General features: G+C 29.8%; 1 protein-coding gene across 2 annotated transcripts; it reads left to right on the top strand.

The window, feature by feature from the left end:
* The first annotated feature begins 428 nt into the window (after positions 1 to 428).
* On the top strand, positions 429 to 27119 carry LOC134718723 (deleted in malignant brain tumors 1 protein-like). Of its 2 annotated transcripts, XM_063581410.1 has the most exons (19): positions 429 to 529; positions 6862 to 6968; positions 11484 to 11505; positions 12759 to 12824; positions 13433 to 13574; positions 14569 to 14726; positions 15193 to 15219; positions 15757 to 15895; positions 16540 to 16706; positions 17262 to 17288; positions 18026 to 18164; positions 19713 to 19882; positions 20388 to 20414; positions 23771 to 23909; positions 24403 to 24575; positions 25113 to 25139; positions 25404 to 25554; positions 26123 to 26295; positions 26993 to 27119. In XM_063581410.1, exons 2-19 carry the CDS (start codon positions 6945 to 6947, stop codon positions 27010 to 27012), a joined length of 1791 nt encoding a protein of 596 aa, XP_063437480.1. In that variant the 5' UTR covers positions 429 to 529; positions 6862 to 6944; the 3' UTR covers positions 27013 to 27119. The 2 variants fall into 2 exon arrangements, with proteins under 2 accessions (XP_063437480.1, XP_063437481.1); XM_063581411.1 differs by lacking the exons at positions 429 to 529; positions 11484 to 11505.

The following is a 27119-nucleotide window of genomic DNA, read 5'->3' as shown; positions in this document are numbered from 1 at the left end:
ATAAAATATCTAACAACAATTAAACAAATAATCCAACAAACGTCATGACCTAAAGTGGTAGTACATGTTTTCGAAACTTGATATTGCTTTAAAGATTTATTTTATACCTGATTTTACGACATTTTCTTAAATTTGAACACTTCCCTGATACTTGATTGTAAATAATACGCTCGTATAATCAAACTCTGAGTCAACAATACAAATAACATAATTTTTACAAAAATCTTACTAAAATTGTCTCATTAATATCTATATAGTATTTTGCCGAAATCAATCAAAAAAAAATAATTAAATCTGCATTATATACCTCATATGATTTGAAAAGAAATATTAAAAAATAAAAAAAACCGTCCAATGTACATCTACATATATTTGTGGTTAGACAGGAAATGATAAAGTTGATCACGCTAAGTTTCAGTTCCTTATCACGTGACTTCAATTAGTAGTTATGATATTACGTAACTTACACATAGATAAAAAGTGTTGAACATATCATTCATATGTGCTGGATAAATCCACATCTACATAGGTAAGGTTTTGTTTTACATATTGTATAAAATCTTGACTAGGCCCTTTATATCTAACAAGACTCAGCGTTGATGGTCATACTTTGACCTATAAATGTTCAGTTTTTTAAATGTGACTTGGATGGAGAGTTTTCATCCCATCTTTTTACATCTTTTTACATTTCGAAAGTCATTAACTGCCAATATGAAAACATTTAGTATTGAGTTTTACCATTTTTCATATCGTATAAAATCAAAGATGTTTTACTGATGTCTCTTTAAATTTTTAAAATCTATTGAAGTCAGATGAAAAAATGGCGAGGGACATAATGATTAACGATTAATGCAGTTGGTTTAATTTAGAATTAATAGTTTTTCAACAAAAAAAATTTACCGGATGTTCATATAATTTATATTTTACGCTATTCGAAAATGGTATGAGGTATAAGAGTATATCAGTTGAGATCCAAACAGTATGCATGCAGTGGTGATGCACATAAAATGTATATTTTAAATCGGAATTCTTCATGAAATACATTTAATGATTTTTTTTAAACATACACTTTATATTATGACTATCAGCATAGTGTAAATGCATACATGTACACATATACATGTTTTAGGAAGTACATTTTATCACTTGCTTTAGGTGCATCCTAATGCCTATTTTATAAATAATATTGATGATTAATAAGTAGGAGTGCATGACAGCTGTATAAACATCCTATCACAAGACTGTGTATCTAATTTTCGGTGAATAGAAAATAAGAATAACCATGTTTAAATTGTCGATATTCTTTCTTTATAGCATCAAGCTATTAAGCTTTAACTATTTATGATCATTCTTTTAAATTGGATACATATCATATTTCAATAGATAAATATTTATTATAACATACACCATTATACATACATATATGCGTGTGATAATTTGTTTACTTATTTATCTTGTTAACATTTTAACCAGATCGTTAAAAATTGTATCAACTGCAATTCCGCTTATAAATAATTTCTTGAATCATAATTAAAAATGACTGACAGTGTTATAAATAGCATAGCACTCGAAAATGTATAAGCAAGCATTATTTAAATTTTGTACGAACTTAATTGCAAATATGTTTATTTGAATAGTATATTGAGAAATATTTCCAAATTCTTCTTTTAAAGTTCTTGTCTTTTATTGTTTACGCTGTTTTTAATAACTGTCTTGATATTCTTGATTTTTTTTTACATCTAAAGGAAATATTCAATGGCGTTTCCAATTAAACATTGCTATATTAATTATTTGTGCCCGGTTGTAATTTCCAGCTTTTTTTTATCAGCATAGAGCTGCAGCAATTTTTTTCATTATTCATATATGCTGTAAATTTTATTTGTTTCCATACAAGTTCATCTGCATTGAATTAAATGATTCCACTTACTACATGTAATTACTTTACAAAAAACTGAAGATATTTTGATATCGATGTAGTAATATATCTTAAATATTGTTTTTCTCTTGAACATACAAATTTCTGTAGTAAAATAATCTTTCTATCAAAACAAAAGTAGACAAATACAATATTCTCTAAATAAATATTCGCTTATTAAATATGCTGACTAATCGAAGACGAATGTTGCATATTTTTATATTCGTTCTGATCATCATACATTTACTACTTGGAAAAAATAGTACTCTTTATACAAGAGTCTATATAGGAAATTATATTTCTATAACTTGGTCAATAAGGTAATTGTTAATATAAAACAAATTTTGTGTAGAACTCAATTTGTCATGATACATTCGGATTAAACATTTAGTCTTAAAATATTCTTTACCAAGTCTAGAATATTTTATAGTAAATAAAAATATACTTAAAACTGGAACACAGATCTAAATATACAAATCTGACGCTTGCAAGTTTACTTTGTCTTTACAATTGACATAGCTATAAAGACTGTCTACATGTTGTTAACAGAATGTTTTTTTAATAGATAGTCGACTCTATTTACGTAAGTTGATTTACAACTGATATATGTTTTCTCAAGTGGAAGCGTATAATAATAAAATAATATTAAATCTGCGCTGTGCTTAATCATCGGTTCTTGTAGAAAATTAATATTATTTTATCTTTTATTCCAATGTAAGTGGCGTTTTGTAGGACTGATTTTAGTAATGCCATTCTAATCAATCAATACTTCAGCATTTTCTAATAACTTTTTGTCGATGCGTCTTTAATTAAGACACATAGACTATGGTTTTTGACTTACCTTGCAAAAACAACGCGTTAAATAATTTCTTGCGTCCGAAGCGCTATTCTTGATTAACTTACATTAGGAACGCTCAAAGCCAAACATTTGAAATCCGAAGATATATAAGAACTGAAACCGTTGAAGAGCCATTTAAAAATAAAAAAAATAAAAAAATCTAAATTAAATAGCAACAGTATAGTAACAACCTTAAACAAACCCATCTTTACTAACAAATCAATTTTACCAAGCAAATAAAACGTACTGTTTGTGTTCTATTGTTTGTCTTTCTTTTCGTTTTTAGCCATGGCGTGGTAAGTTTATATTTGATTCATAAGTTTGAATGCCACACTGGTATCTTTCGCCCTTCATTTACTGTTTTAGAAAACCTAATTCTTCTTCCTAATAAAATATAACTAGAGGTTTTGGTATATGCATTTGCATAATGAACACCTTTTTCAATACAAAATTATATATCTTAAATGTGGTTACCTTATAAACTGATTACACTTTGTCGGGATTTATAGCTTTTATATATTAAGCAAAAAATAATTAATGTTCTAGTGTAAATTGTTGTATCTGTTAATGAATGTTGGTTACAATATACTCGACAAAGCAATTCAAGTTTCTACATGTAGTGTAAATTCATATTGTATGTCTTTAGATAAAAATATCAGTTAAAAAAATGATGTAAAAAATCGGAGTCATATTGCAGTAATGATAATGTTAATTGAATAACTGAAATAAGAGTAATCAAAATTCGATTGAAAATTAGTTCGTTTGTCATTATATAACAATGGTGCTACAGGTTCCCACATTTGAAACTAAATAACCTTGTATCTGATGCTAATGTCACACTCTGATCTCGTATATAATTATTTGTGAAATAAACAACTGTAACGCATCATTATACGGTTTATAGAATAACTTGGTTATATACAGTACACTCATTGTGTATATTTAGAAATAGAAATAAATGCGTGAACTGCAAATTCGTACTAAACAGTATTTAGATATAAACCAAGCAAATTCTATATAAAATAATATTATCAAAATGGAAATAGTAATCAAACGACGCATACATATCCTAATGAAATGTAATGTTATTGTTTATTAAGTTATTTATAGAAAAAATATAAACATATATATCTAGATAGTTTTTAAAAAACAAACACGGATTTTCGTTTGTCACGTTAAAAACAGAAATCATTATCAGTGTTTCACTTTTTACATCATTTTAATAGTTATAAAATTCTGAACTTGAATATATGATTATGCACTAAAATACATTTCAAAAATATTAGTGTCTTTGTCTTGACCCTGATGACAAAAATAAAATATCACACTATTGTTTAATATTATTTTCTTGTTTTTATTATTTAATCATCCTTTCTGTTGCACCACTGCTTACCTTACTTAGGTATATTATATGATCTTATGGTCTGACTGACTGTTTGGTCACATATAGCATTGCCTGCATATATTAAGCGACAAGTTATCATTCATAGATCAAACGAGCTAACATCGTCGATCTTATTTTTGGATGTATGGACTCATTGAATTCATCTGTCTTTAGGGGGCTCGCGTGTATAAGTATATATTTTTTAATATAGGATTTCACTAATATTTATAAATGAACTTTATCATAAACTTAATAGAAAAATGAAATAAAAAAATGGGGTCACCGTTCATTTGAGCTCACAATCTTCCTCCGAGAGAAGCATACATTTTTGTTTATGTCCTTTTTTTTCGTTAAGCTAATAGGAGAAATATAGGTATATCAAAACAAAAAAGAACTAAATTATAGAAATCGCTAGAATGTTACAATTATTTTAGTTTATGTATAGCTTATTTGAAAACAATAATAAAATTATAGGTCAACGATGACTTAAAAAAGATATTTCAATGTTAATGCCAAAAAGTGGCATTTTTGCACCAAAGGAAGATAGTGTCGAGCTTTTTCAAATGATATAAATATTTTAAAAGATATCTGGGGGTAAACTGAATCGATATTTTTGGTTGATTTATTTGTACCATCATAAAGTATACGTAATAACTAATAGTGTAATAACTCAATTTGTAATAAAAAAAAAATGTTTACTTTTTTTTGAAATTTTTGTACCCGGGGGGCCTCGACAACACTATATTATTTGACATTTATTTGTTATTCACCAAAAACAAGACATATAATAGCTGTGTGTATACATCAAATAAATGCATACATTTTTTTCACGAAACAATGGAATCGATAAAGTATCATAAATCTTGAAAATCAATAAAAATAAAAGACATTGTACACTCATTATTTAATTTATCTACTCAAAATATTTTGAAAGAATAAAAAAAGAATAAAAAAAGACATAAATACCTAATCATAGTTTTTGTTGCGTGTGCAAATGATACACATTTTTACACCGGAAATAAAAAAAATATACAAGGACGTATTTATGAAAATAAACTGCATGCACAATAACTTGTTGTATATGAGGCTTATCCTTTCAATATGGTGTTTAACATGTATGCATGTAATTATATACAACTATTTTAACTATGTATAGTTATTCTAAAACTCAAATTATTTTGATCACACTATAGATATACGAATGCACTAGCAAAGAGGAAAAAATAAGAAAATGTCTCCTGTCTATTATTATCACCACTGAAGTGTTTTGTGTTGATATCCGGTGATTAATGCTTATCTAGATACAACATGGTTATCTATTTCAAAATTCATTATTATGAATGAATTTTAAGTATAAGTAAAAGGCCGGTATCATGATTACTATAAATATATATATACAACTCGTCTAAACATCAACCAAACAATGTTTGATCTGTAAGTTTGCTTTCGCAAATTTTTGATTCTTCCCTCGCCGGGAATCGAACCCATGCTTCTGTGAAATCGTGACACCAAATCGCTTAAGAAGACTATTCACAATATACATACTGGTAAAACAATGTTAACGAATTGAAAGAATTTAACAGTAGATGCCTGTATTCATACAAGAAGATGTGGTATAGGTGCAAATGAGACAACTCGCCATTCAGGCAAAAATTTGTTAAAGTAAGTCGTTATAGATGAAATAACAGCATTTAACACATAGGCTTGGTTCACACCAAACAGCAAGCTATAACGGGCCCCACAAATGACTAGTGTAAACCATTCAAACAGATACACCATCGATTTAATCTGCAATACGTATGAACCATATACAGTATTCATTACTTACAAATGAAGAGTATAAGAGTTAAAACCAATGAATGATAACCAATTAAAAATTAGGCAATTTTGTTAGGCAATGCTATTTTATGTTCACCATCGATAACATGTTCAAAGAATAGACAGATTTATTTTGTCTATGTTTTCTTATATTTATTCAAACGTGTAGCTTAATATAATGGATACCTGTCAAAACAAAACGCTTTTTTATTCACATCAAAAGTGTGACGTACACGTAGTATCATTATTTAATATTTTCCGGAAACACCTTTTTTTATGTATTCATGTCTGACTTTTCTGTTTATATCTGTGTATATTTATAATGTAATTACACATTTTCATTACATAAGCAAGACATCATCCTGACTGACATAATACCTCCATGATGTGTGTCCTTTCAGTTCTTATATGCTTTTTGGTAAATATAAGATAAGATAAGATATACTGCAATTAGTTGTGTTTTTTCCTGAGTAAAGTAACATAGTTTTTTTTGTATAATGTCAATTTCATCATGGAATAGTTTCTCCACAATCAGGGGTCCAGTAAGGGATTAAAATAAGTTTAAAATTTTTACTACGATTAGAAAAGCTATCAATGTGTTAATTAAGGTTGCAGTATAAAAGCAATATTAGATCGATGTTTTTGTACTCGGTGTAAAATTGGTGAAGGGTTTGGTAGAACCTCTCGCTCTTCTCCAATTTCTCAGCCTCATACAAAAAGTGTATATTTTCCTGAACTTATATTGTATATAATATATTATTTCTTCTTGTTTTTAACAGATTACAGTGAACAGTCTTTATTAGAAAAATTTAAACTGCTCATCTGTAGAAAATATATAATACTTGATATTTCAAATACGAGTATTTATTTTATCTTAACCTGAGCAGTTTTGTGAACAACTTTTAGGAACCGCTGAGAGGGCAGGTGCGCTACAGTTTGCCATAAATGAGTTAACTAATGATGTCGAGAAGAAATACTACCAATCTTACATGTGTTTGAGTAATTTGATAAAGGTGAGAATTATTTTTATATAATTGAGTAACAACAATATATATTGGTTTGTTTACTTTGGGACATTTAAAACCTATGAATCCTAAAAACGTGAATTGTTTTCTTCTTATGCGGGAATTAGTATATTTGTATAGTAAAGGGAATCTAGAATAATAAGTATCGCTTGAATCACCTAATTTTAGTACAGTTGTTTAGATTCGAATATAAATATTAATTTTTCGTGGCACAGAAATTATTTATGAATTTATTTTTGAATTGGAACAATTTTCAATTCAAGAAACATTCTTCAAATATTGCGGATGAAAAGGAATCAATAAATATATGGCCCTATCATCCTATTAAGTTATAATACCACCATTGATTTTACCCGATTAGTCTTTGTTAAATTTGCACTTTTCAAAACATTGTGCAGAATTTGTCTTGGTTTCAAACACTGGTCATGAGGAAAGTTTTATCCTGGGCAGTAATGTAGAAAAAAAATTACATAACATTTCATTGCAACTAAGAAAATAATCATCACTGGAAGTTCAGTATTCAAATGTTCTACCTTTTTCAACCTGTGTACAAGCTTTAATAACTACGTATGTTACTGGAAGTATCCAAAATATTGCATAAAAAAACCAAGACCATCGTACGGATTTCAACAATGCAAAGCCCATATCGCAATACCAGCTATACCACGGTTGAGAGAGGAACATAAAAAAGCTTCTCTTTTAGGAAATAATTTGTTGCTACTGCTTTAAATTTATTGAATTTACTTATTTATATATTTATCAAACTTTTTCTAAAGAAAAGGCTTTCTATGATAGCAGAATATAAGAAATAAGGAGTAAAAGCTCCCCGAAACACTAAGTATGTTATTTTTTGTCTACTAATAGTAATGGTAGAATCCCAAAGAAAGGACTACATGTGTTTTGATACTCAATCACCTCAGAATATATAATTTTTTGTAAAATTTAACTTAAATTAGCAAGGAATTGTAATATACGAGAGTACTCACAAGGTCAACTTCTCATATTAGGTGTAATATCACCATTGATTTTCCCCTATTAGTCTTTGTTTAATTTGCATTTTTCAAAAGTATGTACAGAATTTATGTCTGTATCTTTCAAGTAAAGAAATACTTGGCATAAGACGTGTCACGGTACTTATCTATCTCAAATTCATATATTTGATTTTGATGATATATTTGTCATAGGATTTTGTCTAATGCTTAGTCCGTTTCTGTATGTGTTACATTTTAGTGTTGTGTGGTTGTTTTCCTCTTCTTATATTTAATTCGTTTCCATCAGTTTTAGTTTGTTACCCCGATTTTGATTTTGTCCGTGGATTTATGAGTTTTGAACAGCAGTATAGTTCTATTCCCTTTATCTGTTCAGTAAAGTACTATAGAAAGAATATCACATAAATGTTCATGCTTAGAAGAAAACTAACATCACTGCAATCAAATCTCCCCATTTATTTAACCTGTGTATAAGCTTTACTAACTATGTATCCACATCCACAAAATATTCTATAGAAACCAAAAATTAAAAAAAAGGTGCCTTGAAATACCCAAGATATATGTTTATGACCCAAAAATGTTTAAGTGAAATAAAATTTAGGATATATTACCCACAACTGTCAAATACAAGGGAAAAAATCCAACCTATTTTCGTAGGCCACCGGATGAGTTGTATACATTATGTGTGTTAGATATATTTATTTTGTGGCAAATACAGCTTATCTATTCTGTAATAAAAAAAAATTAACAGATTTTGTTTGGATAAATTTGATTAATCTCAAACACTTAAAAAAAAATATACAGTAATATGAGATGCCATTATCATGTAATGCGTTCTGAGAACATTATTTTATTCTGTTAAAATCCTGAATATTGTTTTGTATGATTCCAATATTTGAGATGAGTATCGACCGCATAATCTATTATGAGTTTGATTGTTTTTTTTGGGTATATTGTCTCTTTCAAACTTAATAATTATAAACATGTGCAATGCACTTTATTAGACAGTAATTATAAACAGTTGTAATAATGTATATAAAATACACATGCAATTGTAATGGGAGTGAGAATATCTTAATAGCATAATATTCAATAAATTATTTTTTGTATCTACTTTTTATATATTTTATAGAATAAGGTTTTTTTTCATACGCGAAAGTAGAGTGCTTTTTGTCTGTTCGTGACATGGAGATAGTCAGACTTGGTTTTGTTTAAATTATGCATTCTTATTTACACAACCGAATACTGGTTTTGTCCTCGAGAAATTTTCGGTGTTGATATTATTTTGAACTGCATAGTCATTATTTTTTTTAATATATAATTCGAAATACTTAGGATTTTTCCCCCAATGCATAGCTTACAAACCCCGTATTTTGGCACAACATTAGGGAATTTTGGGTCCTCGATGCTCTTTAACTTTTTTACTACCTTGCCTTTTTTAAATAGTTGGATCTGAGTGTGACTGATGAGTGTTATCTGGGTTATCAGATTATAAGCCTGGTACCTTTGATAACTACCCGAAATAAAAACAGCAAGTGAATTAAATCACATGTGATTATCAATGATTTTCTATAGTGTACCAACTATATGCGAAATAATAAGTTGAACTAATACTTACCATGCTGCATATAAGGATTCTAGGATTAAACTATATAAAAATTGCAACCAGATTTCTTCACTTTCTTCTAAAATGTTTTGAAAACAAACACGTGCTCGTGTCTTTTATGTTCAGTCATCTGTTAAATCCAGTATCCGGGGTTTCATGTCTCGGTTTATATGTTTTTCTTATTTATTGACCTACTAACTCTAGTTGAAGAAAGCTGCGGAATCGTAGCTCCATGGTCCTTATTATATTTGTTTACAATGTGCAGACAATAGAACAACATGTTATTTTTTTCTACTTCATTAGAATACATGTTCATATATGAATGGACATATACGAAAGGTCCCAGAATTAAAGTAAAAGTATGATTATGTTGTTTACTGATTGAATATGAATATGCAAAGACAGACACAAGTAAACGATTTTTGATTTTTTATTTGAGTTTACAAGTGTCACACTTTTTAAAAAGTAAAAATTTAAATTTAAACTTATTTTTAATCATTACAACGTTTTGAAACAAAATAAGTTTTAATTCATATAATTTTTACAAATGATCTGTTAACAAATTCTTATTGCAAACCCTACAAAATATAGTGGATCACTTACTTTCAATTTTTTTTTCATCTTCAAATCAAATGTGAGCATGCTTCTCTACAGGTCAAACTATGAAGCGTAATTGTATATAGGTGGTGGTCACATTCGACATACAGATGCATGGATAAAAGTCCAAAATATCGGTTGCATTTTACAGATTATTCAAGAAGAAACGAATATCGCCATTTCAAAAAAAAGTCGGGGAAAAAATACTCATAAGCCAAGTCGATACGGAAAAGACAACATCTTAAAATGACACTTTTGTTTAACGGTTTCTACGTTATTCCAGGTTTAAACCCCCTCATGTAAATCAGAGAGCATAATACAAAAAAAACAATGTACACACTGATGTGTAAAAGACTTATTTTATGTGATAATCTGAAGGATTTAAGTTCGCCTATTTAAAATTACTGCTAAGACGATATTTAGAGACTTAAGAAACCTGTAGCCCTTAATTCTATTAACTTTAAAGAAACAGAAATAAAAGAATTTAAAAATCAATCTATTTTATTCAAGTACCCACATTCTATAAAAAAAAAAAAGTACAGGCAAATACATACTAAACATCATCAAGGAATCTGTGATTGGTCAAAGGGAGGTAAACGTCGAAAAGATTGATTTTGGAGTTTTTGTTCAAGTCATTTGATTCATCAATAAATCATTTGCAAAAAAAAAGAATCTCTCATGATATTAGTTACACACCTGTTATGGAAATATATATTTTAAACAATTTGAAAATGCCAAAACTTTTAGGTTATGTTTATCCTAAAAGCTAAATTAGCCTGGTGTGACAAATTTGCACGTGACTTGATGATAATTTTCTACTAATATATTAATCTCACATTCACTTTTTTTATTTACTTCGATTTATTCACATAATCTTTGTATTGTTGTTGCATTGATGAGCATATAACTAAAAACAATATTCTTTTTAATTTTGTTTAGCAATGAGCAGACAAGACAGCCTCAAATACAGTTTCAAATAAACTCATTATAGATACCTAATTTAAATTTTGTATATACGCCAGACGCGCGTTTCGTCTACAAAAGACTTATCAGTGACGCTCGAATTCATAAAATTCAAAAAGGTAAAATAAAGTACGAAGTTGTAGAACATATTTCAGTGGTAGAATAATATATTTTTGTATCATTCAAAGTGTGAATCTTCCCAAAGAATCAATTTTATTTGATATGCATTGTGCCAACCTTAGTTATAAGACAAATGCGGTCAGTCTGATAAGAATTAAATGGCAAACATGAGATAGTACACGAATGAACATGTAGTATCAATGCTTAAGTTGTATTATTATCAATTAGTTCACGACAGATCACAAGTCAAGTAAGTGAAGACACTCCTCCAACTCTTTTGTTTGTTTTATTTTGATTGTTTTCTATTGACTTATGTGACTTATACATGCATGATATATTTGTTCCTCTTTTATATCAATGATAATTTAACACAATGCATCCAATGAGAATGTTCATTTGTCATGTTTTGGACCTGTGTCCGATTTTCAGAATCCTCTTATTTTATCCAGTTAAATGCCTTAACATATTTTGCACGCTGACCCCCATTTTTCTTTTATTTTGTTTTCTTATATATAATTATAAGCAATTTGTCAAAGTCTTTTTTTTTTAAGTTTATGAGAACTCAAACTTGTCAATGATAAAGATATGAAAATCAAGAGAGAACCTTTTCCAATCAAACTTTCAATGGCTAATATCTCGAAAACAAGCACACAGACCAACACATTGTTTCACTCTTTTGGTTGCCACAGTTATCCCCTATCAACATATCATAATGTTATGAACAGCTTGTTATTTTAAAAATAAGAAGCAAACTTCTTTAAATATGACTATCTACTTTTCATCATATCATTAGCAACCATACACAAAATGTACACATCAGATTTGTGTTTTCATTATACTCAGTGAACATTTAACATGTTTTAATACGAGTTATCAATATTTAATTTATGTTTACAGACATTTCAATGAAGTGAATGTGTTGAAGTTCCTTCTATTTCAAGATAAATGTTATGCAGAATTTACATTGCTGCGTTCTGATCATGGTGATGAGCAATCGTTTTGGAAATATCCTTAAAAGAGTTTGATTTCTAACAATATTTTACAAAACGACAAATTATTTTCTCCCAACATCCTAATTTTTGTGATCCCGAAATTTCAAGGTTAACCACAAAGTACATCCTGTTGTGGTTTGTTGTAGTCATTTTAGAAATAATTGTGGTTTTCAAACACACGGACAATTGAAGTTAAATATTTTGAACTCTAGTCTCCAAAAAAGATTTATTTTACAACATGTCGCTTGAATTAAGTCGATTGCCTTTAATTTTAATCAACATTTTTTTAGGTAAGTGAAGACTATAAATTTTTTCAAAATATGTAGTTTCATGTTTAAATAATTAATTTTAATCTCAATACCATTGTTTATGCCTATGAATATGGTCATTTATAAAAAAAAAAAAAAAAAAAAAAAAAAAAAGGCCAATGGAAATTTTCAAAATGATTTTGGCACTTCTTTTGTCAACTTGTCTAAGTTATCATTTACATTCACTTATTATGTATTTGTAGGGATGATATTGACGTATAGCTTTATTTTAATGTTCAACATTTTGCTTGTTCAAAGTGCAACAATATGTAAGTGATTTTTTTTCCTTTCTGTAATTAGGATTAGATTCAAGGAATGAAATGTAGTATTAATATTCAGAAAGTATTTGTCAAAACAACCAAAGCCTTGCTCAAATCTAGAAAAAAGGATTAAAACATTCAAAAGATACACATGCTCAACAAACATGACGTCGTTCTGGTAAATTTGTTCCTTTCTAACGATTGACTTCATCAACGAAGAGAATATAATAGAGTTCAGGAAAAGATACAGAGTTCCAGGTTTGATTAATAACAATCGTTAAAAACGTATCAGTACTGTCAGGAATATGTTCGAATTTATGTGCACAATAATGAATCTACTAAAAGGGTCAAAACACACGGACTATAAAATTGCACTCTACACACTTACACATGTGTATGTACAAAAGACGATAGTTTTTCTGCTAATAAACACCCTTATAATTTAAAGTTAATTATCATTTTAATCAATGTTTAGTCGTTATATGTATCTCACGTATTTGTCTGTGTATATTTATATCAAACACCACTTTTTAAATACTGTAAATAAAGTAGTATGTCAAGCATCTACAATTATATACGAGAATGATTATCATACAAGATATGATTATTTTGTTTAGCTGAAGTACGTCTCACTGGCGGAGCAGGGCCTTGGGAGGGAACAGTAGAGGTTTATACAGATGGTAGTTGGGGAACACTTTGCGACTACGATTTTGATCTGAAAGATGCAAGGGTTGTTTGCCGTATGCTAGGATTTGGAAGGTTGGTAATTTGTATTGTAGTTAAGTTGAACATTTGTGGCCTCTTGTGCAAGTACGTACGAAGAGGATGTAGTAAGATTAAGTAAGTTGTACACCAGGCCTTGCGGTCATAAAACTTTCGAGTCAGTTTTTTGTACTCCTACTCGAAAATCAACCAATCAAAATGCTGGATTTCATGTTTGGAGCATAATTTTTGTGTTCCAAACACTGAGCAAAGTTTTCTTACTTCAACCCCTGATATAATCAATCTCAGTTAAAACCCTCAACTGTGTTTGCATCCCCATCATGAAAGAGAATTTCTTTTGATGTCAGTTAAGGTTTTAGCTTGTAATTTTCTCTCATATCTGTAACATATGGGAGCTGCAAATGTTTTTCTTTACCAAGAAAGTATATCTATATAAAAGATATAAATCTATATATCATTATAAAATTTCATTTGGAAAACGAAAATAATGCATCCAATACAATACTGAGTACAAGGAATTTTAATCTATAAATCAAACATTTATAATTGTACATAGTGATGTCAATGCATGTATGATAGGTTTTTGATGATGTCTTTTGGAAAGTACTTCTGAATGTATTTACACCTGTTCGCCATAATGGTTAGAAGAATGACGGACAAAACATTTTTGAAATATCTTAATGAATGAATACAGCTGTCTGTTCCAGAAAGTGTTAACGCATGCATTTAAAAATGCGATCAGGTCACTTTATTTAGGATAAATAGTCAGTCTACGGGGATAACTGATCTGATTATATATCTATTTTTCAACAAAAATAAAGTAGATGATCATGACGGATCAGAAATGACAACCAAAACTATACGAAGTATTACACAAAAGTCACAAAATTGCAATTAGGAACTTAACCATACAATGAAAGCATATGATGTTCAGAAATATTCTGTAACACTTGTTGAAATAAGTATAAGAAAATCCTAAAAATCTGAACAACTAAAGAAAAACTAAATCTTTTTCCTTTTTTCTTTTCAGGGAAATTCAATTTTTTCCACGAGCAAAATTTGGACAAGGTGTTGGAAAAAGTCTTTTCAGTTACCTTTCTTGTTCAGGCAATGAACAGAACATTGGAAATTGTGGATATCGGAAATCAACTTGTAGTCACGGCCAAGATGTCGGGATTTCATGTGTCAGTAAGACTTATCCAACCCTTTCTTTCATATGAAAGTTATTTCCCCTTTTGTTTTTGATATAAGTGAATTATTTTCGTAACTAGAAAAGCATAAGTGATACAGAGGCCTATGGTCTTTTGATTCGAGGTATTTTGTCAAAAACAATGAAAATGAGGTCAAATGTCAAAGGTCAATTTAATTATTTGCCTTCAAATAATTCAAAGTGTATCTGCTTACGAAAAATCCTGTAGATCAAACGATATGTTCTAGACAAAAAGTAAAAGAGATCTTTGTCAGACCATTGAAAGCGAATATTGGTCTATTCTTATGATGTTGGTTCATTAAAAAACAAAAAATGTAAACAATTAAATGGTTAAAAGCCATACAAATATACCAGTGGTTTTTTTAGAGTCTTTTGTTAGTGATTTGTGGATTGTATTTCCCCCAAAAAATCAAAGGATACTACTCTGTTTTGTATTTCTTTCAGGAACAAACAGATTAGAAACAACCGAAGGTAGTAGCTATTTATATCAATTATTCAAAAAGTAAATTGATCATATTCGATTAAATAACAATTTATGTACATGATATGCATGTGAAACTATAATGTTTTAAACATTTGATTTGAAGCTTGTGACAAAGAATGATAAATGAACTGTTCTTCAATATTGAATAATTAAGTAATGATAAACCAGGTGCTCATTTAAAATCAGCTGACGCATATCCAAACAGAGGAACTTCAAACAGTCGACAAACCATCTCATAGTTTAAAAGAAACCTAGCAATTTTTACATTCTCCCTGATCTACAATAACTTTAATTCGTTTAACCTTCACTATGAAATATTAAAGCAGATTATACACTAGACACAAATATCTAAGGATACGAAATAGTAACTTCATTTAGCAATCTTTATTGCATGTGTTGTATTTAAAGTTTTAAGAACTCAACATTTTCTTCTTCATTTAAAGCTAGATTTTTTTTCGAATACTAATTTGGATTTAAAAAAAACACAATTAAAACTTTCAACTATATATCTTTGTATAATTTAGCGATCAGACTTATTGGAGGGACTGGACCATATGAGGGAACGGTTGAACTAAATGTTAATGGACAATGGGGTACCATATGTGACACAAATTTTGATAAACATGACGCTGATGTTGTCTGTCGTATGGCTGGTTATACTAGGTAATAGTTTACCTGAATGTATTGGTGGGTGTTTTATTTTGATGACAGTTTCTGAACTCAGTTCTCCTCTAATATAATGTGCATACTTATGATAATTGTAGGTTTTTTTTGTAAGTCACTCTGATTAAGGATGTGGGCTTGTCATGTTTTGGGATTTTTGTCGGATTATCGGAATCCTCTGGTTTTATCCATTTAAATGCCTTAAAATATTTTGCCCATCGACTCCCAATTTTCTTTCTATAAGCCTGTATATGTATAATGAAAACCATCTGTAAAAGGCAAGATTTCAATCGCTCATATCTCGAAAACAAGCACATTAACCTTTCTTTTTTAATTTTAAGAAATTTTTGTTCCATTTTTAAACTCCTACCAATATGTACTATAGTTATGAAGAGATTGTCATTTTGAAAGTGAGTAGCCAATAATATCAACATGTAATTTGCTAATTGGATAAGGGATATTTTTTACAAAAAATGAAATATGCCTCTAAACAGACAAAAGAGTAAATCAAGAAAAACAATGAAAACAATGAAACCGTGACAACTTTCAAAGTGAATACCTAACCGTTCATATTAAGTGAAAGTAAACCATTAAAGTTTGATTTTATTTTGTTAGCCTTATTGTATATTCTGTAACTTTTGTAGGGCTATACAGGCTTTTTCAAATGCACATTTTGGGCATGGCAATGGTTCGTCTATGCTGTACAATGTACACTGCAGTGGACATGAAGACCATTTAGACAGTTGTGGATCTAATGGATGGTTTTCTAGTACTTGTACACATGATAATGATGCCGGTGTGGCTTGTCTGGGTAAGAAACTCACTTCACTTCATTTATCTGAATCGACTTTTAGTAAAAACAAATATTTTGTGAAAAATTGTAAATTGTGAAAAAGCTGTACAAGCAATAATTAGTAGTAGTATCAGAAGTTGTTAAAGTAGTAGTAGAAGAAGTAGTAGTAGTAGTTGTAGTTGTAGTAGACGTAGTAGAATTGTTGTAGTAAGAGTAGTAGTAGTAAGAGTAGAAGTTGTTGTGAAAAAGTTATTAAAGCCCCCGATGACAATTCAAGACTAATACTCATTAGGTAAATGATACATCAAACGATTTGATAATAATTGTCATATTCCTGACGTGGTACATAGAACTAGCAGTAGAAGTAGCGTGTCAAATATGTTTTTTATGTTTACAAGCTACAGTCAAAGGTGCACAGACGATAAAAAGTTTACACGAGTCATGTCACAACAGACTTTGGTTGTATCTCTTTTGCATAAACAACTGCAGGATCAACATACGACAGCTATTGTTTTTGTCTCACAAAAATGTATATATTTTAACCTTATGTCTTATATATGATATTTTTTTCAGACAGTGACAGGATATCAATATCACAAGGTACTGTTCATGTTTTATATCTACTTATATTGATTTCTGTATACATACTTTTTATATCATAATGATACCTACAGGTTTTTGAGTTTCTTTGTTAAGAACTAGTTTTAACCAGGGTTTCAAATTCTTTTTGTTTGGTCATGTCGAGAATTGACGGAAAGTATTATTTGTTTTTACTTTTCCAAAGTGTAAATAGTTATCAAAGTTAACATGGTTAATACGATTATAATTTAGCACGATAGACGTGCGTTTTATCTACATAAGACTCATCAGTGACGCTCATATCGACATATTTATAAAGTCAAACAAGTACAAAGCTTTAGAGCATTGAGGATCACAAATTCCAAAAGGTTGTGTCAAATACGGCTACGGTAATTTATGCCTAGAATAAGAAAATCTAATTTTTTTCGAAAATTCCAAAGTTTTGTAAACAGGAAATTTATAAAATTGTAAAACAGGTTGTGAAACAGATGCAGCTTTTTTTAGAATAATCAGTATTGTACGTTTGAATGTATAATCAAAACCAAAAACATCAGACTATTCACTGAAGAAACAGAATATACATGTCCAAAACTGCAAATACTTTTATATGAAAAGAAATTAAGAACATATAAAACGTTCAGTGTGCAGATTTAATAAATGCAGACATCATCTTCATAACTTCATGAATTTATTTTATAAACTTGACATCGATTTCCCATTATTTAGATTTCTTTTACGTTTTCGATGAATACTTTTAGGAGTCCAGTTTGTAGGAGGAACAGGTCCTAATGAAGGAACAGTTGAAATAAATGTAAATGGAGAATGGGGAACCATATGTGGAAGTTATTTCGATATGAATGATGCTGAAGTTATTTGCCGTATGGCAGGATATTCAAGGTACACTGATAATGTGTTTAATTAAGACTTTACCTCAACTGCGTGTTTCTGTTTATCTACTTTTTAAGCTAAACGTCAATGTGCATTTTTTTTTAATAAGATATTATCATGATTATATGTGATATAGGAAAGGGAATCTGCTTATAGACATGAGTCTAATATTTCCTTACATTTTATTTTGAAATAAAAAAAATACAGGTATTACACTATTGTTTTAGTAAAAGATAAAGGTTGGTACCTATTGTAACATGTAGACCCTATGCTTTTGTATGCATCTGTCCTAAGTGAGGAATCTGATGTTCAGAAGTTTGTTGATGTGATTCATAAGTGTTTCTTGTTTCACGTTTTGATATAGATTCAATCACCAGTCTTCTTGTTTGAATGGGTTTACACTGTCAAATCATTTTCGGGGCCCTTTATAGTTTGTTGTTCAGTGTGAGCCACGACCGTTACCGTACTTTGACCTATAATGGTTTTCTCGTTTCATTCATTTCAGATCTTCTTATATTGATTGTTAAAAACCATATTTTGAATTAATTTATTTTTCTCTTCATTAGATTGGTTTTCCTAAATATATTTGTCCATACGTTAAGGAGTTAATATATATTTGTAGTCAATATATAATTGTAACCGTTCATCTCTATCAATATATTCCCTGCCTTGTTTGATATTGTGGATCGTTTGATTTACCCATTTTGAATAGATAATCTTCTTTTAAAGGAGCACTAGCTACGATATATATAAAAAAATTAAGTATATATTTTTTTAGATTAATCATTAATTAAATTGGAATAATGAAATAATAATTTGCTTTTAGCAATCAATTTTCTTTAATTTTGTTGAAATAAGCGTTTATACATAATTTTTGACTGATTTACTTGCAAGTGAAAACGTCATCATCATTCTAACCGGTATTCATGTGAACTTAACTTAACCCCCTAGCTAGAGACTGACAACGCATGCATTGTACGTGAACTGGTTATTTAAAGGAAAAAAATGTCAACAATGAAAGTGAAACTACGGTAAATCATTTGATTACTAATTCGATCCACATAAATTATTTCTTATACGGTTAAAAACAATGAGTAACTTATATTTTTAATCTATAAATTCAAATCAAACAGACCTATAAAAATCCAATTGCACGTGCTGGTTTAACCTATTCATATCTTTATTTGTGTTTACATCGCTTATATGGTCATCTGAGGTCAAATCGATAGTTAATTAGATGGCGTCTGGATTTAAATACACACGAAACGAACCTACATTTCATCTACCCCATGCTCTGTAAACTGTTTATTTTAAACGTTTGATAGATTGGATAAATGTTTTACATTGTTATTAATCAAATATGAGAATTTGAGTCAAATTGGTGACCATGAATTTGACAGCTAGTGCCCCTTTAAGAATTATCTCAGAATTTGGTAATTTAAATTCTTTTGTTTACTTGTATCTTTTAAACAAAGAGTTAATTTTCACTACACTCCTAAGACGGAACAATCTTTCATTCCTATATGTCTTAAATAACTTCTTTTGAATTTCATCCAGGGCTTTACAAGCATATAGTAATGCGCATTTTGGTCCTGGAAATGGATCCGTAATCCTTAGTACCCTTAAATGCAGTGGAAATGAAAATATTGTAGACAGCTGTGGGTCTGATGGTTGGTACAAAACTGGAACATGTACACACTCAACTGATGCAGGAGTTGTATGTTTAAGTATGTTTATAATGTCATGTTTGGTATTTAGAATATTTAAAAAAAATCTTACTCCGAATTTCCTTTTAATAGGTTTACAAAATAAAGTAAACTTGAATTAACAAAAATTAGAAGGTCACTGTTGAAGAGCATCAAACGCCATGCAAATTATCGATAATTACATTGTATGTTTAATTTGGACAAACGTACTTAACTGATATTCAAATACCATCAAACATATAAATAGACCAAGGAGGTAAATCTCAAGAAACATACAAAACCCTAACAAATTGACAAGGAACAAGAATGGATACATTGTTTGGTAAGCAATATGACATTATAAGCCGTTATGCAAATCCACATGAAGAAAACAAGTTTAACATCCTGGAAAAGAACACCTTCGGTGATATTACACCTGAGTTTACACATATAGTACAACCGGGAAAAAGGGTGTGGCAACAGAAAAATTTCTGTATGAAACATTGTTAACTGTAGCTTAGCATTCATTTTCGTGTTTCTTTTGTAGGAAATGCTAACAAATACACAACTGAAGGTAAATATTAATTTTTGACATCAACAAGTTAAGTTGGAGCAAGATCTGCTTACCCTTCCGGAGCACATGAGATCACCCCTAGTTTTTGGTGGGGTTGATGTTGTGTATTCTTTAGTTTTCTATGTTGTGTCTTGTGTACTATTGTGTGTCTGTTTGTTCTTTTCATTTTTAGCCATGGCGTTGTCATTTTTTTTCCGATTTATGAAATTTACTGTTCCTTTCGTCCCTCTGTTTTAAGCTATAAACTCTCCAGATGTTTATATAAAAAAACTACATCTATATTACAGTAGAAAATCCAATAAAAAAAAAAAATCGGGAAAATAAAAAAAACGTTACCTGATGACAGCGTTTCTTTTGTTAACATTGAATATGACATCATAACTTAAATAACGTCTCAACTAAAATCCATAACAACAGAACCAGAATCGGAAACGTTACGATATTTCCGTTTCTCTTTTTAACATTGTTGGTTTTAAAAAAATCATAGACTTCGTCCCAATTCAAAGGTAATACCTGCCTCATATTGATTAAGCTTGGCAGAAATAGTATACCCTTTAAAATGATACAAATTGATATGTTATGTTGTAATTATGCTCTCTGGTATCATTTTTCTCTATATCAAATTATATTCACGTATCACACTAGATTGTACGGTTTTTTTTATTTTGACATACATCAAATTGAGAATGGAAATTGGGAATGTGTCAAAGAGACAACAACCCGACCAAATAAAAATAAAAAAACAGCAGAAGGTCACCAACAGGTCTTCAATGTAGCGTGAAATTCCCGCACCCGGAGGCGTCCTTCAGCTGGCCCCTAAACAAATATATACTAGTTCAGTGATAATAAACGCCATTTTAATTTCCAAATTGTACACAAGAAACTAAAATAAAATAATACAAGACTAGCAAAGGCCAGAGGCTCCTGACTTGGGACAGGCGCAAAAATCCGGTGGGGTTAAACATGTTTGTGAGATCTCAACCCTCCCCCTATACCTCTAACCAATGTAGAAAAATAAACGCATAACAATACGCACATTAAAATTCAGTTCAAGAGAAGTCCGAGTCTGATGCCAGAAGATGTAACCAAAGAAAATAAACAAAATGACAATAATACATAAATAACAACAGACTACTAGCAGTTAACTGACATGCCAGCTCCAGACTTCAATTAAACTGACTGAAAGATTATGATTTCATCATATGAACATCAGGCACAATTCTTCCCGTTAAGGGTTTAGTATCATACCATCATAACATATATGAGAAGAACATAACCCGTGTCATGCCAACAACTGTTTTTAGAACGAATGTCTTTAGTTCCGACGCAAAGACCTTATCAGTGACTCAATATTAACGCCAAAATATGCAATCTTTAATGACTTGACAACAGTATCGTAATTATATCCCTTCTTAATCAGTCTATTTAAAGGTTTTGTAATTTTCTGAGGTGAATACTGACACCTTTGTGCTTTATAAAGAATATTTCCATAAAAAATAGGATGTGAAATACCTGAACGTATAAAAAGTCTGCATATTGAGCTATATTTACGAATGATGTCTTTATACCGATGATAAAATTTAGTAAATGTTTTGACTAGTTTGTGATATCGAAAACCCTGGTGTAATAATTTTTCAGTAATACATAAATTTCTCTCGTTAAAATCTAAAACATTGTTACAAACACGAGCGAATCGTACAAGTTGTGATATATAAACACCGTAAGATGGTGACAAGGGAACGTCACCATCTAAAAACGGATAATTAACGATAGGAAATGAAAAATCATCCCTTTTATCATAAATTTTAGTATTAAGCTTTCCGTTAGTGATATAGATATCAAGATCGAGGAAAGGGCAGTGGTCATTATTAGTATTAGCTTAATTTAAAGTAAGTTCAGCAGGATAAATTTCATTAATATACATACTGAAGTCGTCATTATTGAGAGCCAAAATATCATCCAAATATCTAAAAGTATTATTAAATTTGTTTATTAGATGTTGTTTTGATGAGTCTTTGCTTTTTTTTGTCATAAATTGTAACTCATAACAATACAAAAAGAGGTCCGCAATAAGTGGTGCACAGTTAGTTCCCATTGGAATTTCGATAATTTGACGATATACGGAATCCCCAAAGTGAACAAAAAATTTATCTAGTAAAAATTCAAGGGCATATATAGTATCAAAGCATGTCCAATTAACATAGTTTTTTTGTTTATTGCTACTAAAAAATGACCTAAAAGAGTTTGAACATATATATTCACATTCTGATTTTTTGAATGCCCATTTAATTAGGTGTGTGATTTTTTTCTTAATGAGAATGTGAGGCAATGTGGTATACAGGGTAGAAAAATCAAAACTCTGAACAGTTTCAAAATCACCAATATGAGCATGCAATTTATCAAGAACTTCCAACGAGTTCTTGACACTTCAAAAGTAATTTATTCCACTATTTTCGAAGGCCTTATTTGAACAATTTATTATAAGGTTTTTAATTGTACCAAGTGTGCTGGTAAGAAGAATAGACAATTTAGTAGTTGAACAATGGCTTGAAGACGAAATAAATCTATATTTGTAAGGGGTTTTGTGTAGCTTCGGAAGCCAATACATAGTTGGAACTTTCATTGTATTTGTCTCTGCTTGTAAAGCGGTGGCTAAAAGTTTATGTTTGTTACAGATTTCGTTTTCTGAAAATGGAGTCAGTTGGAATGTCTGGTCCCAAAAATGTTTCGCCTGTTTCGTTTCTCTCTTTCCATTTATTACTGAAACGTAACTATGTTATAGGCATTTTCTATAACTAGTTTAGAAATTGGTACTGTTTTCATATTGTTTATTTCACTTGAGTCTTTGTATAAGTTCGTTGATTTGACATTACATTTTAGATACGAAATTGTAGAAGGAAGAGCTTCAAAATTTGTTATGGCTTGGCTTTTTTGTACCCTGTTTTTTTATTTCATTTTTGCTTTGATTTATATTATCTAATGATTTTACCAAAAATATAATTTATTAGTCTAATTTTTAATCATCAAGTTAAAACCAAGACAAATCTGAAATAAGTTACATGAAGCCATACCAAAAACAAACATGGAGATAGCTGTACTGCTTTGGTTTATTTTCAAAACGAAGAATACATATCAAAATTAGGTTTATGGTCAATTGAATAAAATATAAAATTTGATAAATTAATGAATACATCACTTATCAAGTCAATTAAAGTCACTTGTAATCTAACACTGATTAAAAGCGTTTTAAGACCCCTTAGTGTCCTACGGATGTTGTCTGATCGTCGATCAGGTTGTTCTCTCTTTAACATACTCCAAATTTCAATTCTAATTTGTATTCTATTTGTTTATTGTAGGGATAAGATTAGTAGGTGGGGCAGGACCATTTGAAGGAAGAGTAGAGCTTAATATAAATGGACAATGGGGAACAATTTGTGACAACAGTTTTGATTTACCGGATGCGGAAGTAATCTGTAAAATGGCAGGATATTCTAGGTACAAACTGTTAATGTTTAATGTTCTCTGTCTTGAAACAAGTTAAGTAACAATAAAATAAAATTGGCATCTTTATTGAAAATCAAGTAATGTTTTAGCCTTTACTTGCTATGGTTTAAATTAAATGTATAACAACTATCTGCATATCTAGGATAAATTTATGTTCCGGTATATCATGATCAGTTCAAACTCACATGCTAACATTTCTAAATAAATGTAACATTAGGTAATGCAATGCTTGTATTATATTTACTCTTGAAGACTCTTAATACATACATGTCAGTAGTTTACTGATGTTCAAAGACTATAAAAACAAGATAATGAAAATTAACAGAAAACAAAAAAAACACGAGGTTGTCTTATGAACTGCAAAACAGCATGAAAAGAGTTAACATCATTCGCAAAATGTCAACTTTCTTTGTTGATCCTTTAATTTATAAAATATTGTGTTTTTTAAATTTTTAATTATTTTTTTTTCAAACACTTTACCAAGTGCTCTGCAATCATTTACAACTGGACATTTTGGAGTAGGAGCTGGTCCAATTTACCTGGACAGTTTACAGTGTAGTGGACATGAGCGACATCTTGATAGTTGTGCATCAAGTGGATTATTTAAAATCTCAAGCTCGTGTCAACACAGTGATGACGTAGGAGTAGCTTGCTTAAGTAAGTTTTTTTTCTAAATTATGCTTATAAAAAAAAAAGATGCTAGATTTGTTATTCATAAAACACCTGAACTTTTTTTCTTGGGAACAGTTTTCGTATTGGTACTATTACTGCATCTTCTTACATTTATATTGATAAGTATAGTAAGCAACTTATTGCAATGCTATGATTAGAAACAGATACATATTTCACTAGCATATTTGCAAAAGTTTACAAAGATAAATTTATGATGTTCAACACACACTTTTAACAAAAGAATATCAACATAGCATTACAACTTGCGTCCAATGGATAAAAATTAAACAAGTTAATAGCTACATGTATCATATGAAAAACATTCTATATACACACACTGTCAGGTAATTATATGATAATAATGAGGGCAGAATGCAAAAAGTAACCACTAAATGCCAAACACAAGTGAACACAGAAACACGTTACAAAATTAAAGCTCCTATGTCATAACAAAACATTCTTAAACGAATTAACACAGTCCATGTTGTGTTTGTTAATTGCATTGTTTCAATATATTTCCAGGCGGTAATAGAACAGACGTCGTACAAGGTATGTGTATTTCACTTATACTTTTGTTTATTGACATATTACTTTCAGTTACATAATAACACAGGAATGTATTCAAGTACACTGAAGGAACTTCATTAGTTTTGTATTATGATGGAACTACTTTAAGTAAACTAAACAGTAAGTATTGATAAAAAAATCAGGAAAACGAAAATTGAATTTAACAAAGAAACAAAAATTTATCATAGACTATTTATGACTATTTGATTACTAGGTAAATGATTCTGTATTAAACCTATAATCTAGGTGTCAGACTTGTTGGCGGTTTCAAACAATGGGAAGGTCGTGTAGAATTATTGGTAAATGGTCAGTGGGGTACCATATGTGGATATAGTAGTGGTTTTGATATAGATGATGCAAAAGTAATTTGCAGAATGGCTGGACTTTCCACCTCTGGGTACGTTGTTTTTTTTAACATTATCTGCTTTAGTCCTAACAATACTTGAGAGGTTATGTACACGTTTATTAGACATAAAACAACACATTATTTAATATGTAATGGATCCAAAGTATTTCAACACAGGACATTTTTCTCACATGTATGTCTCTTAAAAAGCACATTTTCAGTCTTTTTTCAAATATTGATGCAAATTTTACATTTTCGTGTATAATATGCATGACTGGTGTATTCTGAAGAAAATATGGAAAACGAACTTCATCAGTTATGCACGGAGCATGTTGGATAATGTTTGATGATTTTTCTGACAATATAAAAAAGAAGAAGTGGTATGATTGCCAATGAGACAAGTTCATACAGCTCTCCATAAGAGACCAACATAGAATTTAACAATTGTAGGTCGCCAAACGGCCTTGAACAATAAAAAAAACCCGTATTATACAAATATATATTCACCTATACGAAGCTCCTAAATGAGAAAAAATGTAAAACAATTCTAACTTTATAAGTAACACCGAAAACTCAATATTTACAAAAAACGATTGGTATTTAACTGTGATTTTTTAAGGAAGGTACAGGTATTTCCAAATGCTTACTTTGGACGAGGTACAGGACCTGTATTATTGAGTGGATTGACCTGTGCTGGGCACGAAGATAACATCGATAGTTGTGGATCCAATGGCTGGTACAAAACAGGTAGCTACTGTGGACACCAGTATGATGTGGGTGTGTCATGCCCAGGTAATAAAATTTATTATTCAACCAATAATATATCATTTTAAAGTTGTTAACTAAAATAAATTAAAGTCAGTAAAAACATAAGACCATTTGGTTTATTATTATTTTGGTTAAACTATCTGATTAAAGTAAAAAGTAAAAGAACAAAATACCGAACTCCTGTGAAGATTTAAAATTTTAAATTCATAATCAAATGGCAAAATCAAAAGCTCAAAAGCATCTAACATCTAACCAATGGTTAACACATGTCAGCTTCAAGACTTGCTACTTGCATTAATTTAAGTAGAATCTGTTAGATTAAACCAGGTGTTGTAGCTAGACCTCTGAAATGTATAACATACATTCAATTATATTGAAAACGATGTAGGAACGAAACAAATCGACATAGCAGGTACACATATAAAAAAGAGGAACAGCAGTCTTCAGTATGTTATAACCTTAATCACCATAAAAACAAACATTTTCATTCTCAATTTCAAATATGTAACAAAGACAAAAAGGGGGCAAATATTTAGTGTTCAATAAATATGTCAAGCTCGTGAACACTTATAAGCTTGACAACCAACTCGTACTTATCGTTTACAACATACGTTACATAATAAGACTTGCATTGTGTGTAGTCCATCTTTAATCTTAACGTTATAGGTTTGTTTGCTCTTGCATACTGAATAAATATCTAAGTTCCTGTTTTTATTTTCAGATGATAATCCATTTGGATGAAACGATATTTGTGGCATCAAAGTATTATTTTTAACATGAAAAATATGGTAATAAAAATATATTAAACAACTCCAAATTATTTTCCAACAATGATCAACACTTGATTT

The sequence above is a fragment of the Mytilus trossulus genome, chromosome 5, assembly GCF_036588685.1.
Source record: "Mytilus trossulus isolate FHL-02 chromosome 5, PNRI_Mtr1.1.1.hap1, whole genome shotgun sequence".
In the NCBI taxonomy this organism is placed as follows: domain Eukaryota; kingdom Metazoa; phylum Mollusca; class Bivalvia; order Mytilida; family Mytilidae; genus Mytilus; species Mytilus trossulus.
Note: the sequence above shows the minus strand (reverse complement) of the source record. Positions and strands in the feature narration are given on the sequence as shown.